The sequence below is a fragment of the Tinamus guttatus genome, unplaced genomic scaffold (assembly GCF_059628265.1).
Source record: "Tinamus guttatus ecotype Peru unplaced genomic scaffold, ASM5962826v1 Tinamus_guttatus_pri_ptg000702l, whole genome shotgun sequence".
NCBI lineage: Eukaryota > Metazoa > Chordata > Aves > Tinamiformes > Tinamidae > Tinamus > Tinamus guttatus.
Genome location: NW_028289236.1, coordinates 277,516 through 293,135, shown reverse-complemented (window position 1 = coordinate 293,135; position 15,620 = coordinate 277,516). Strand labels below are relative to the sequence as shown.

The window sequence follows — 15,620 nt, the reverse complement described above, 5'->3', positions numbered from 1 at the left end:
CTTCAAGTAAAAATTAAGTTGCAGTTACAGCAATCTAATATTTCTGAACAGCATTTTATGATGCATATATCCACACACAGAGCCCTCAAGGTTAGGGATGATTTCATGGTTAAACCATTTATTACAATCTTAAATGTGATTTTTGCTGCATATTCTGTTGACAGAAGGAGAGAGAAATGTCTTTGCACTCATTATAGCACCCCCCACCCCTTTCCTTTCTGCATGCTTTAGGTTAAAATGTCTTGGTTCAGACAATTATTTCTAGCCTCGTGCACTCTAATACTTGACTATTGCATGCCAAGCATAGTTATTCTGATGCCATATTGTATTCCTGATGCAGCTAGGAAGTCACAATCACAAAATTTAAGCAATTTCATCTCTGTAGTATACTGAAATTTTGGCTATACTGAGTTCTTCTCTTAAATACTGTTCAGAAGGTAATATTTCAGTCCGCACACCATATTTTTAAAAAGTTTTCTATTTCCATGTCTGAAGAGCAATTTTCAGGCATGTATGTCAGAAAGTATTTTTAGCTCTAATTTTAAAATATTCTATTCATTGATCTGCTCAAGCATCGCTAATCTGTTTGTTCAATTCTCTTGTTTGCTTTTGTGGGAAGCAGACAACACGTTCCCTATGTACCAGCTGATTTTCCCCACCGGCTGCACAAAGCTTTCCTTGGCCTGTTCAAGGAGGTAGCCTTCATGATTTGCATGATAATGTGGTATGAAAGCTCGATCTGGTTTGATAGATTGTGTTTATAACCTCTTGGTGAAGATCCTAATCAGTTTGACATATCAGTTGCAAATGTTTAAAAAATGTTTTTCATCCTTAAAATGCTCAATGTTGAGAAGTGGCAGAAGTTGAAATGGTTTGGAAATGCAATTCCATTTCTAACTGTTCAAAAGTTTGAACTTTCATATTTTGAAGCTTATATCTGCATTGAAAATGCAAACTCTAATTTAGCAGATACTTAATGAAAATTGTTCATTTGTCCCTTTAGTACAATAGTAGGTAAGAGCATCCTTCATTGTTGGGAAACCCATATCGACTTCTCTAAAACAGGACCAGCTTTTAAAGAATTGTAACAGCAGGGGCCAGTGTCAGACTGGTCCAGTTACAGATGTGAATGTAGCTGACATCTGTCAATCCGCTCCTCTTCTATAGAGAGCACTAATGGGATAGAACCAAAGTAGTGGGGTTTGAGCTTTCCCAATCTCCCTGCGGAGTGAGCTTAAGGATTTACTGAAGCAGTATAAGAACAATTCATTAATTGGGCTAACTGAGCCTGGCAGCGGGCCAGGTTGCTTTTTGTGATCCAATTATTTAACCTTCTTTTCCCCCTCTTAAATACCAACTCCTGGCAGAGGAAGCAAATAACAGCTTAGAGTCAGGCTGCTCAGTATTTGAGAGAGCAGCTTTCTAGTCTTTCAGCAAACACATAACTAAGAATACGGATTTCTGCAGAGCAGAATACGTTGGAGAATGTTTCCTATCCTTGTACTATATTCTTAAACTACCCTGTCTTTTTCAATTCCTCCAATGTAAGTAATGCCGTTAACTAGCAACTGCTTTGAAACTTTGAGGTGAAAAGGTGGTATGCAGATCTGTGTCAGATAGGAATTTTCTAAGACATTTAGCACCGATCTGACAGTGGCAAAGCTCCCACTGGCTTCATCCGACCAAAGCTAGGTCAAGATGAAGCATGCTTGACAATTCATGGCACTGTAAGCTAAATAATCCCATTGTGTAGCTGGACACAAAGTGGAAAATTTCCAGTTGTCTGCTGGTAAAATATCAGTAAAATTTTTGCATTTAGGTCATTAAGGAAATCATTCAGTTAGCTAGTCAAAATTTTTCTGGCTTCTAGAATTTATATTTCAGTGATCTCATTCTGTGTGGCAGTGATTTAAAGAAATTGCATGCATTTGAATAGCAATGTATCTCCATGTTAGCAGCTTGGTACACAGGCAGACTTTGACCTTTGGAAAGTTAAAATCTATCAGGGAGATGAGCTTGTTTTATTGTGAATCAAAAATTAACTATAGCACCAGACACCCTCAGTGAAGTTGTGCTAAAGTTATAATTCTGTTTAAAAGGCATCTTGATACTCTCAGATTGTTTAAAATAGGATTTAGAAATAGTCTGACTTACATAAGTTAGTCACCATATGGAGTGAGCTGGTGCTGCTTTTTTGTCCCTCTTTGGCAGATTCATGTAATGTAAAAGATTGTGGTCAAGATGGCTCACAGTATTCCCGTAGCTCATCCTCTGCAAACTAAACTAAAATACCAATCTCATACCCTTTACTTAGGAATACTGCTAATGGACTTCTGTTTGAATATTTTGCACGCTGTTAGGTGTATAGAGGTATTCCCTTCCAGACATTTGTAGATAACACTTGATGTGCTGCTTATGCTGATGGTTTTATATGCTTTTCAGAGGCAATAGGAACTTAACCATCACTGTGGCTGAAATGCTGTGCTGTAGATTTGATAATAAGAACTTCAGAGTTTTGAAACTGAGGTATGTTGTGCAGAGGGGAAAACTGATTTGTAACTGACAATTGAACTCCAGAGTGGAACTCACATTTCATGGTAAATGCTTCTTTATAGCAGTGAGTGGAAAGCATAAGGTGTTTTATAGAAGAGCAAATAGAAACTGATGCATTTAACACTCCATAAATTAAAAAAAGCAGTTCTTAGAAATTTTAGTAGTCGTTTTTAGCATAAAGTTCACCAATAATGGAAACACATCTTGTTATCCAATTTTAGAGAAAGAATGTGTAGCAGGTAACTGAAGCTTGTAATAGGCTCTAGAGGTAGATTTGGCGCAGTTCTTTGGTGTTTTATTTTTAAATGGTGATAAAATGTGTATTCATGATAGCAGGAATATGGTTGTGGACTATTATGTGAGCCTAGTCAACCTTTACTCTGCAGAGCCCATTGGTGGTGTATTGATGCTGCTCAGCTTCAAGTCCTATAGGTGTGTACATGGGGGAAAAGGTGTCTACAAACCACTTAATGTTTTCTTAAGAGTATTTCGTTTCTGCAAAGCATTGTTTTGCCAGTTCTCCCTTTCCAGAATTTTCCTAGTTTATTTTTAAGAATTTTTATTTCAATCTTCTCTTCCTCTTCAGGAATTTTTCTCAGTCATATTTCAACCTTAAACTACTTGAAACTCTATATTGTATGTGAGAAACCTCTGCTACCTTGAAAGGGGATAAGTGGATCTCCAAATGCTGGATAGTTCAGTCCTTAAGGCACATGTAAGCACTGAGTTCAAGCTGTGTGATAATCTGGAAAAGCCTGTGAAATTTTCCATGGAGCTCGAAGATGGTAGTTTTTGCAAGCTGATGAGCAGATCAAGACTTAATTCACCTGTTCGATATCACTTTGTCTTCTTTAGAAAAAAATGCTCTGTGTTATGACTTGGAAACATCCTCATAACACTTGATTTTGAGACCTGAATTTTGATTAAGTTGCACCCTTGGTATTGAGGTGTCAGATATTTGGTATTGGGCATTAACAGAAGAGCTGTCCTGTTTGGTAGGATCCTGACCTTCCTTTGCGCTAGCTATTTAATATCTCAGTGGGAACACGGAAGACGTGCTGTGCTTCACTGCTCCGACTGCTGAGAGGGTTCAGCACCGAGGAGAGCAGTTTTTCTTCCTCCTCCTCCTCTTCCTCTGGAAAGCTGTGGTGGGTTTTATTACAACGACTTTGGGCATAGATACAGCCATTCTGCTCTATTTCCGTGCTGTGCCCTGCTCTCTTTCAGAGCCTCAACGCCTAATCTTGGCTGTCCCAGTGCCATATCAAATTAGATACTGCAAATTTCCAAAGCTCAGAAACATAAGTCCGACTGACATTCCTTGCAGTATATCATACATGAAATATATGCTATGAAGACAGATCTAACTGACCCTGGTGACTTAGTTTCATCTTGGGAGCTGCAGCTGAAATGGGCAGCTCCTGCCCTGCAAGTCTAGTGCAGCAGTGTTAGAAAAACAATCTTTTCCTGATCAAAAAGCCCCTTCCAATTCCAGCTTCCAATTAGCTGTGTAAAGGCAACACTGAGAGCTGCATATCTGCTTTCTGTTTTTCCGATGTTTCCCTCATCAGCAATTTCCTTGGGACTGGTTGGCACATTACTTACAATTTGGAGGGCAGATAGCATTAGGAATTGAGCCATTACATCCAATGGCTGCACGGTTCGGTGTTTCTCGGTGCCATCCTTTGCTGCTCCAGCTGTAGCACCAACTGTTCCTGGCTTTCGTTATTGCTGGCTCTCATCATGGTTCTTGGAAATGCCTGGATTGTCTTTGCTTTCACAGTGGGCGGAAATCTCAGATACGCATCCCAGAGTAACTGTTTCTTTCCCAACTTTTGCCATTTGAATTTTAAAGCATGTAAGTCAAAAATAGTGGAACAATGCATCACAGCAATGCAGTGTAGTTATGCAGTGCAGATCTTTCAGATACATTGACAGCTGGTCCCCCACAAGACTGAGGATTTACCTAAATCCCTCCTAGCTGACTTCAGGGTTCTACTGCACACTAGTCAATTTCCTTGCCTGTTCAAACCATCAAAAAACAGCCTACTTAAAGAAAAGGCGGTGGTGTTACCTCTGAATATGTGCACTTTACTGTGAGTGAACTGGCAAAAGTTTCTGCAGTGGTTTGTCAAGAGTCGATAGATTTGAGTGCTCAGACTGTCCAACAGTGAGATTTGCAAGGGGAAGCCAGGTTCTTTTGCTCCTTACTCGGCACGTAGGCCCACAAAGTTGCTGCCTGGTAGCAAGCCTGCCGTCCCCCCAGACTTCTGCCCTGCTTGCCTCTTGCACATCTTCCCTTCTCTGTCACATGCCTTCTAGGAGTCCCTCCTGCAAGAACCCCAAGGTAGGAAGGAGCTGGAATGGCCCTGGGCATGCTCTGCCCTGTGTATTCGTGTGCTGCATGGGTGTCCTTTTTTGGTGGTGTAAAAGGAAAAAATGTTCTCCATAGGGTGTGCTGTATTTGCAGACTGCAGAGCTTGTGCATAAACAGTACCTAGGAAACAATCTTTTTCTAAATCTTGTTACCCATCCAGTAGGATTGCTGTAACCGAGATGACAACGTCAGGATTTTGCAGCTGGAGTAAGCATAGTTAGTGACTGTATCTAGACAGGAAATCATATGCTTTTTCTTAGTCTTGCTATTTGAAAGAGCATTGAGGCACTTGCCTTTCAGAACTTAAAAAATAGGGGAATTTCTGAACCTAAATAGTGAATGTCCAATTGAAAATAATTCACACAAATCCCTCTGGAATCCTACTGTTTAGTTTGGCATCAATATTTTGTTTGCTATAGGACTAGCACCATTAAATACAGACACTCTTGGGCTAACTGCATTGAAGAGTCATTGTGCCCTGATTAAGAAAAGGATGAACATAAAAATCTAGATTAATTGTCTTGCGACCTCTGACATATTTTAAAATATGTATATATTCCAGGCAGAGAACTGACAACTCAAAACATCCAAACCATCTTCCATCTTTATGCCAAGATCCCAGCTGGCTCACCGAGGCCAAGCAACATTAGGCTGCTTTTGTCTAATCTAATAACTAGGGAGAAAGTGAGGTTAAATGACAGCAGCTGTGGCCCTGCCATACCAGATGTGGCTCAGCCTCTTTTTTTTGAGGTGAGGGATTACAAAGACCCCAAATAATGGGTTAATCCCAGGGAGGCAGTGAGGATGAGGGGGGTGGGAGCCCTTGTCAGGGAGGAATCCACCCCCAAGCTTTGGAGAAGGGAACAAAGAAACCTTGGCAGTTCAGTGTCAGGCTTTCCTGCAGGGCTGCAAAAGTCTACAGAGATGCTTTTGACTTTCGACGTTTCCTGGCTCAGTTCAAGGAAAGCCCTTGAATTCAGCTTCTTTTTTGTGCAGCTAAATCTGTGAGGCAGCGAAGGCAGCAAGAAGCAAAAGTTTGTGATATTCTAGTTTAAATGAGACTTCATCCCTGTTTGATCTGCTGTGGCATACCTCTATAGCCTGCCCCTTCAATTAGGGGGGCTGGTCTGCGCTGAGGTTTGGTATAAGGAGTACCTGCATCACTTGTGGAGCTGTGAAAATTGTTGTCTGCGTGGAAGTTACGGTATGGCAAATATCTCACATGCAAGAGTTGTCATTTTTGCATTTCCTAGGAGAGATTGCTTTAACCTTCCAGATTACTTTTAAGATGGACTGTTCTCACTGTGGGTGCTTCTCATTTGTTTTTCCCCACAGCTGAAGAACATTCTTTTCTTTTTTTGGTAATTTTTAATGTTGTACAGGTGTTTTTATGTAAAAATGTATTTTGTCATTTTGATCGTTCTTTTCCAGCCATAGATACAGCTGAACAGTTTGGTTTCAATTTAATTTTAATAAGGTATTTTTAGTCTTTAACATCTACTAGAAGTTTTTTACCCAAGGCAAGTGCTAGCCAAAGTTTTTTGATCTATGTGCAAGGATTATGATATGGAATGCAGAATTCTCAATAAAAACAGACATGTTCTGCTTCGTTATATTGGAAGTAATTGCAATGATTGAAGCATTTTGATTTTTTTTCCTTAAATCTTTTTTACATTTGAACAGTATATGCAGAAACCTCTCTTAGCCTATTTTTATGTACTGTCAGTATCTTGATGATAGATTTGCTTATTTGATTCTTGAATTTGAGGATTAGGGATGGTAATGGGGAGCAATTTCTGTGTTAGCAGTGCACACAGATGCAGGAGAGAAGTGGGTATTTGAGGGCAATAGGGGGGAAAAAAAGTATATTTTGGATGACAAATACTTCAGATGAATTCCCATGGCAGATGATTTTACTATAGCTGATTTTAGAAATATTTTACAGCTGAATTCCAATTGCAAAAGGAATAAGGCCCATACAGATCATGATCTGACTTTTTTTTTATTTATTTATTTCTACTGGTTGCATTCAAGAAAGCTTGGGGCCAAAGCAACCCAATTATGGCCCAGATCTGCAGCATATTGCCAGTTCTTACTAGACATCTGAGAAGCAGCATCAGAGAGGTCTTGTATATGCCTTGTCTTGCACAAAAATATTATTTGGGGAGTTATCAAATGCTAATCCTATATCCACTCAGTCACCATGCATTCATTTGTTTTTCAACTTACTCTTATTTTCAAAAACATTGTAAAATATTTTGCATTTCCATGATATTGATTTTATTTCTGCAGAGATGGATTTTCCAAACATGGATAAATGTTCACAGTTGGCAGTGAACTGTCGTGTGTCACCCTCTCTGAAAGGTTGTGAGTTTGGAGAAGTGGGGAGTGATTTTTAAGGCTGTGCTTCAGATCACTACCTTGATTTCTTGTCTAATCTGAAATCTATGATTAAGGTTGTTCCGAAGATCTTTCCTTAGGCTCTCTGGTGATTTTGCCCAAAGCTTTTTTGTTATGTCGGTAGAAACATGGAAGTACTGGATTATAAAACGTGTCCAAAAATTGCATGTGGATTTCTAAGTATTTTTATTCTCATTTATACTATTCAAAAAGACATGTCATCTTTTAACAATGAAGTCTCTTCAACACAGTCTTAAAATACAAAGTCAGGTTAGAACTGGCAATAAAAACTAATGCTAGAAACAGAGTATCGCCTCCCAGAGTTTGAAAGAGGAGCCTTTGAGATGCTGTGCCGTACAGAGTAAATGGCAATAAACTGGAGCTGTGAAAAGTGCTTCACGGACATGTGTTACAGCATGTTCTCCCAAGCCATAGTATTGTAAGCATTTCTGGTGCCCCAGAACGGTGCAGAACCAAGCACGTTGTTTGTGGTGGTTCACATTACGCTGCAAATCCTTTGTGCTGCTGTAGATTTGCTGCGATCTGCATTGCAGCAAAAATGTTCACATGCCTTTTTTTGCAGGCAAAAAAAAAAAGCCATTCCTGTACTGTATAAACCTAAGATTTAAGGCAGTTAACTCATGTTAAAGTTGCGTACAGATAGCATGGGTATGTTGAAAGTCACGAGCTGCTTCTGACTTGCTCAGGTCTTAGTTGCTAATGTGACTTATTCAAAGTTGCTGAGTTTAATAAGAGGTATCGTGCAAATGAGAAGCTATTAAAAGCTGTTCAAAACTATATGAATTTATTTCTCTTTCCTGTAGGAGACATCACTCAAAAAGGTTATGAGAAGAAAAGGGCAAAGCTGTTAGCACGGTACATACCACTCATTCAAGGTAAGCGCCTTTATAGGCTATTTCTATTACACTGAATCTGTGAAAATGTAGGAAAAAAATGAATGAATTACTAATATTACTTGATTTAAATTGTGTGCAACTAGTAATGAGTATGATCTCATAGAAAAGTACATGAGAAGACAGAGGTCTAAAATATTTTTTAACACTTCATGTGAAATGTTAAGTTGTAACACTTTTTTTTTTAGCAACTTTATTTTGAGAACTAAATCTAAGAAAGAAAAGATGTACCAGTTTCATTAAATAAGTACCATTGCTAGTCTTATTTGGGAATATAGACTCAATTTTTACTTTAGACATTTACTAATTTATATTTCCTCCAAGTGCTTAACCGTTTCCATATTTTCTTCAAAATAATGCCTTTTCTGCTACGCACTCCAGATGGTTATTGTCAGACTGTCTTCAGTGTCCAAAAGCTAGAAGTCCAACTCTTTAAATTATGCTAGGACGTTTAAATCACTTTGGGTTGAAGCTCTTGTGCTGTCTCCTAACATTTCTTCTATAGATTGAGATGTTCGTGCTGCAAGAAGGCCAAGGAAGCAGATTTGATAATGAGGCACTGTAGGGTAGAGGAGATGAAAAGGATGACAAGTGTTATCTCTTAGTGTTAACATTGCACTCTTACATCAGAGAATAGGAGGAAAATGCTGCAACTTGACTTCTGTTTTGGTTGTCCTTTATGGAAATTATTGATTTGAAGTAGGAGTGGGCATCCCTGGTCAGTTTTGTACAAGTAGTTGAACTAGGTGATATTTCTTTTGCTCTTAATCTTGGTGTGGTAACGCCTGCCTCTTTGTAGCAGGATGAACAAAGAACTTCCTGTCAGACAGAGTAGAGCCTGTTCAGTGCTCTCCAGGACTTTCCCTTGCATTTGACAGATTTTTTCCAGGATGGTGACTTCCACTATTTTTCCAGTCTCCAAGTTGCATAGCTCTTGTTTTAAGGGGGCAAAACTACCCCCATAAACTTTGTTATAAGTGATCTGACAGCAACCGTTTACTCCTGAAGGCCTTTTCACATGGTTTCATGTTTTACTGCGGAAACCTCCTTTGAATCCAGGCTTTTAGCTTCTCTCAGAGTGCGGGAATATGTTCTCATGGATTGTAAAATCTTCCTGAAGATTTCAGGATGCTGATTCTGCACTCTGCATGCATCCAAAAATGTCTGTGCTGCCCAAGATATAGGGATGTCTCAAGCAGAAAAAGTGGCATTAACTTTCTAGATTGACTTGCTAGTTCTAGTAAGTGTCTATTCATTGCAGGTTGCAATGAGTTTCTGCTGACTCCTGAGTTGTGGTAGGTTTACAGTGCGTGCTTGGCATGTAGCAGTTGGAATATGGTTCTAGTGTGTCATCATCCAATTTTTTTAATACTTTCATTTTTACAACCAGCTGTAGCTTCTCCATAGGGGGGTAATTTATAATCCTTGTCTCTATAAAATGGCTTGTTCCTTGAATACATAACTTTTTTTGAGAAATACTGCAGTCAACAGCAAGCCCTATCTTTACCAGCTACGCCTCCTTTTTACACTATTTTTCAGCAGTGACTTAGTTTTCTGTTCAAAATATTTCGTCCTCAGGATCAGTTTAGCCCAAGATTTTGAGATCAGGCTAAGAGTGGGTTTGGCATGAGGTTAAAAGGATGCTAAGAATGATCCCATTTTAAAGAAAAATAATATAATGACACTTTTCAAATATTTGCAGTGTTTCTCTTTCGTCCTTGAGGTTTTTTCCAAACAGTAGTGTTTCAGTCTGGAGAACTGACTTAATGTAATTTTGTTTACCACCCTAATATTCTGGACTGTAATTAGGAAAGCGTAAGGAGATGTCATTAAGAAAGCTAGGAGACATTGGTTTTCTAGGATAGGTTTGGTTTTTCTCAACTGAGAAAGCAGGGTTACATGCATTACTTCTCTGTCCCTTTAGGCTTTCTGCTGCTTTAAAAATGTCGCCTCGTTCATCCAGTTCTTCCCTAGTACTTCTGAGCAGTGGACTAAAATTAGCTTGTTTTATGGTTTGTCCTACTTGCTTGACACCATATTTCTTAAGGAGCAGATTACCTAATTTGCTTACAGCTTTTGCCTCAATTTGCATTAAGATGACAGGAATCTGTCTTTAATATGCTAAACAGAGTGGGTGAGCTCTCTGCCTCTGAGCACGAAGAAGGCTACTTCGGCAAAAATACCGACTTTACTTAAAACCCTAAGTTAACTGCTTGTTTTGGTTTCCTGACATATGTTCCATTAACCTAGTTTTAGCTTTGAATTTTGTTAATTGACACAGCTTGAGCCCAGCTCAAATTAATGTGCAGGAATCCCAGTGGTTTTGTGTGTGGAGTATTTTTTTTTTGATCATTAACAGTTTGATCATCAGATTTTTTTTGGTAATGTTGTGTGCTTAGAAGTATTCCTAGTGGAATTCATTAAGTTTTCCATTATCTGTCAAAGTTTGCTGGCTGACAAATGCCAGCAGTAGAGATTTGAGGAGATCCTGTTCTGTGATTTCACTACCCCCATGATCAATAATTCATGTCTTGATAAAGTTGGTTTGGTCTCAATTTATTTTATATGTGCTGTCAACAAATGGCACAGGTTTGGCAGCAACTCTAAAAAGTCAAAATTTCTGGTGGGCAGATCTTTTGGTAAAAGATTTGCTAGATTCTCATTTAGAGGCGGATTCCACAGCTTAGCACTTCTGTTAACACTGAAAAGGTTATGTGTTGTATCTTACCACCTCAGTCATTCTGCCTATCCCTGTTGTGACATCCCGATAAAGGAGCTGGAGAGAGATTTGTATGCTTGGGAAGTGTGTTTTCATCTCCCCCGTTCCTCCAAGCATGCAGGCTGATCTAATTAAGATACTACCTCTTGATTAGGAGAAAATTTGGAATATGAGACAACTTCACAAGAGGAAGTATTACTGGCAAACCAGAGCTCTGTTTTTTCTCTGGTTATAGGTTATACATGTATCTCAAGCAGTTCCCTATGGTAGCATTTACATCTGAAATGAGTGAGGACTTTTTTGCCTGATGCAGGTGTGTAGAAGCAAGCAAAACACCCAAACTCCTTGCAACCTCTGGTATCAGCCATCATTACGTCACGAGCAACCAAAAAATTGATCCTCTTCATAGCTGCCTCAGATAAGAGATGGTGCCATGTTGTCCGGTCTGCTCATTTCCCAATCCTCATACCATTTTTCATTGTCATTTCAACCATATGGCTTGGCTGCAGCTTTTGGCAGTACGTGCCGAGTTCCACTAGCTTTTTCAACTGTGCCTGCATGTCAGCGTGGTCTCCAGTTCTCATTGTTGCTGTTGCCTTTTCCAGCAGGATACGGCTAGTGTGCTAATTCACTTTGCAGTTTGTACCGCTTGAGGATCTACTATCTGCACGCTGTGGATAAGAGGCAATTTCAAACATTAATGCTACAAATAAAGGAATCAGGGGGAGAAAATCCTGAAAATGAATCAGTCTCAGTATCCAGTTCAAAACTCACTTAAAATGTCTTAATCTGGAAAAGTCAGATGTGCAGTTTTTTGAGAGAATGCCATGAAGTCATCGACCTTTTCCCTGTATTAATTAGTGATTTCTTTGCGTGAAGGATTATTTGGTCTTTAAGTCTTAAAAATACCAACTAATGAAAACGTATAGCAAAAAATGTCTAGGAGCAGGAGACCTATTTTTCAGCTGTTGGAAATTAATCTCTGGTGCAATACATGGGTCAGTTAAAGTTCCAAAATACTTTGCAGTGCTTCTCAAGAGTACTCATTACTATCATGTAATAATATAAACTCATTATTTGAGAGCTGTGAAGTGTTTGCTTCCCTCTAGTATGTTTTTAATAATCTTTCAAGAAGAAAGTATCCCTCCTAGATGATAGACACTTCGATGACTTTGGTTGCGTAAATGAATGCTCTGTATCTGGAGAAAAAAAGATAATGTAAACTCGACTTTCCATGGTTTTGCTGTTTGTGAGGACACAGAGAATGAATTCTACAGTTTCTCTGAGTAAATCCAAGAGATACCTTAGTTTGATAAATAAATGCACCCTGGGAGAGTTCTGCTGATGAGATTGGCAAAGTAGGTGCTTCCTTTTGCCAGGAGTTGTTTTCCTCAGTTCACAAGTGGTGACTTCTTTCTTTTCTCCTCCCAGACATAGTTAGAGAAGTTGCTAATTGGTAGCCTGTACTGTTGTAAAAGCTTAAAATACTTCAATAATTTTAAAGAGAAGCATGGTAGTTATCTCAAAGATTCAAGAACTGTTCGAGGCCAAAGTCAAAATGAGATAAAATTAAGCATGGGAGATAAGTTTTCATGGATACCAATCAATGTAAGATGACAGAGAAAACACATAATGCTGTGAAGGTAACTACTTCTGTTAGAGGCTACAGTTTTGCAGTTGCAAGTGGATCTCCGCTGAGTTGTCTGATAGTACAAATTTGTTCTGGATCTGAAATAACCAAAGTTTTCACACCCAGCTTTCTTCTGATCATCTCTTTGACTATTAGGTTTCTCTTGGAGTTCCAAATTTTCAAATATACTTTTAATATTATTTTTATGGATTTATCTTTAAAAATAGGCATACTGCTATTTTATCTGTAAATGATAAGTAACAAAAAAGCAAATACTAATCTAGATTGCTTCTACTTCATATATTTGAAACAGTACATATTGTATGTTTTCCTCTGAGAGCTGTTATTTACAAGACTTAGTGTTGTGAACCCTGGGTGTTGGTCCAGACTAGCACTAAGTTTGAAGGCTCACAGTATCACCATCATAAAAACTCTTACCATGCTAAGTTTTGCATATCTTAATATTATGTGATCTAAATATACAGCATTAAGATCATGAAGCAGATTGAAAGGGCATCAGTTAAGCCCATGTTTTACCTTGCTCCAGTCTGAGATACCTCAGTATCCTTTAGTGTATCTTTCACTTTTGTTACTAATGCTTTCTTATATTTCAATTGGAAAAGGAGTTTATTAAATATAGAATGAAAGTAAAATAGTTTTTTGAAAAATAATATTTTTTTAGCTTAAAAAAATACTCTGTTTATTTTTTAAGTAAGGACAAGTGACTTTACGTTGTTCTTTCATAGGTCTCTAAGGAGCTCTGGGATCTAAAAAGGGAGCACTATTCCATCAGTGCCCTTTACTCACTAGCCTCTTCCAAAGAGTTGGTATTTTCTACCCCATCAACATCTTTATAAGCGTGGGCTTTGTAACTTTAAAACATGTCCAGCATCATTAGTGGTAATATTGCTTGGTAGCCATGTGATGATGAGTCCAGCAGGCTGGACTTTTTCTCTGCCAGCTGATATGTTTGCTACAAATGAAGCACCTGTGGATACACAGCAATTTTGTGAGGGGGGAGAGATACTAGTTTTCTGCATAAGTCTAAATATGAAGCAGTTTTCTGTGCTCCAAACTTGCCACTTAAGGTTTCCCTTTGCTTGAGCCATTAAAACCCCCACAACATTAATAAGCCTTTTAGACATTATTTCCCTACCCGCCCCCCCCCTTTTTTTTTTTCTCTCTTGAAAGCAAATAAGCTGTCTGCAGGACACAGGCAGCTGAAGGGTATTTAGTATTTACAAGGATGGCACAAGGGGTCTGTATTTCTCTATGTGAAATGGGTAAGGTAAGTGGGATGGCTCCCCCAAAGGATCGTTCTGCAAAACTCCTTCAAATGTTTGCACAAGGGTGCAGTAATGGCTAGTGGAATAAGTTACATATTAGCTGAACGGTAGAGGTTCAGTAAAGAGTTTATCATAAGTAAACGTGGAGATATCAATACCAGTCAGCTTTTCTAGCTTGTTCAGAATTGTCCCACTTGCTTACAGTTAGTGTTAGTAAGTGCAGCCTGACCAGGTCTCTGGGTACTGTGTGAGTAGGCAAAACAGCCCTAAAATCCCCTTTTGTCCTTTCTGTTTGATCATATTGTGACACTGGTGTTAAATGTTAGCTGAGTGGCTTCTGAGCGTATGGAGGTGCTACTTCGTACTCCCTACACTAGCATTTCTCTGCTGTAATTCTCCGAGGAAGCTGAGACACAGGGCTGGAATGGGTAACAGCCCTATGTGAGTGTTGCTGCCCCAACCTGTAGATTAAGTCCATCTTCCCTATCGTTTTGTAGACAGTACTGTGAGAGTTCATCTTTATTGAGCTTCAGCAAAACATGCCTGGTAAGTTACTTCGAGGTGTTAGTGAAATCCCTCTTCCTGAGATGTTCTTCTGTGTCAGCCAAGTGCATGCAAAGTTTGAAGTCCATGAGCCAGCTGCACCATGTGTGCTCATGTGCACCAAGAGCAGATCTGTCGCATCTGTCCTTACTGGCAAGGCCAGTATATGCAGTCTTCCAGTCTTCTTCTAAAAGCTGCTCTGACTTTTTTGAAAAAACAGGTCCCCTGTGTCCTGGAAGAGCAGGCCTCATGTCCTGTCTGCAAGAAGTTACGCTGAAGGAGAAGGTGGTTCTCCTGATGGGCAGTTACAGGAGTAAGGGACCTCCCTGCAGCTTGTCAGTGTTATTGTGCCAAATTTCAGAAGCTCTGTATTTTGCTGTTCATAGTAAAATCAACTTGGTATAATCAACTCCTGAGAATGTGGGCATCTGCACTGTAGCCTCATAATGGTCATTTTATTAGTTTATTAGTTTCTTTGTGAATGTTTTACAATGCTAATGCTTAATTAAAATAGTGTATCTGTGCAACTCAGGCTGTGACTTCAGTTGCTCTTTTGATGCCACTTAAGGCAATTTAGCAACACAGTCTGGTTATGACTGATAGTAGTATATTCCTAAATACAAGTGTGGAAATAGGAAATTTGAAATCTGAAAAATGGAATGCATATTCATTGTGTTGTGATGCAAGGAACTTTCGTTACCTCCTAACTGATGAGCACATATTCTTTTCAGATTGGCAAATCCAAGGGCATGTTGTGGACTGAGATTTTTTTACAGGATAGTCAGCTAATACAGGAGATTGGGTTTAAGAGTTTGCAGTCATCGGAAATTGCTTCAGTCTCTGAAAAATGCATCAGATGCTAACAAGGATACATTACTTATGTATCCTTGTGTGTATATATATACACATATATATGTGCTTATGTGTATAACTCTGAAATATTTTCTGGTACCCTGTGGGCTGTCAGCCTAGTTGTTCAACTGGAATGGGACCAGTTTACCACTTTGTAGTCTTTTTTTCTGAGGAACATGCAGTTTACTCTGGTGCCTTGCAGTTCATAATAGCTTTTAAAGTTTGCTTATAGAAGGGGAAGGGGGGAAATAAAAAGAAAGGAATGAGAGCAATTATGGTCTTTATGCATGCCACTGAGTTAACACATCTACTTTATACTCGTGGTGTAAAACAGCTGTGTTTAAGG

The 15,620-nt window shown here is 39.0% G+C and overlaps 1 protein-coding gene across 2 annotated transcripts in view; it reads left to right on the top strand.

Moving 5' to 3' along the window:
* DIP2A (DIP2 acetate--CoA ligase A) overlaps positions 1-15,620 on the top strand; it is a 96,397-nt gene that overhangs the window by 19,397 nt on the left and 61,380 nt on the right. For both annotated transcript variants that reach the window (XM_088536711.1, XM_088536713.1), the window contains exon 2: positions 8,155-8,226. In XM_088536711.1, the coding sequence (XP_088392837.1) occupies positions 8,155-8,226 (72 nt within the window). The remainder of the gene's footprint in view (positions 1-8,154; positions 8,227-15,620) is intronic.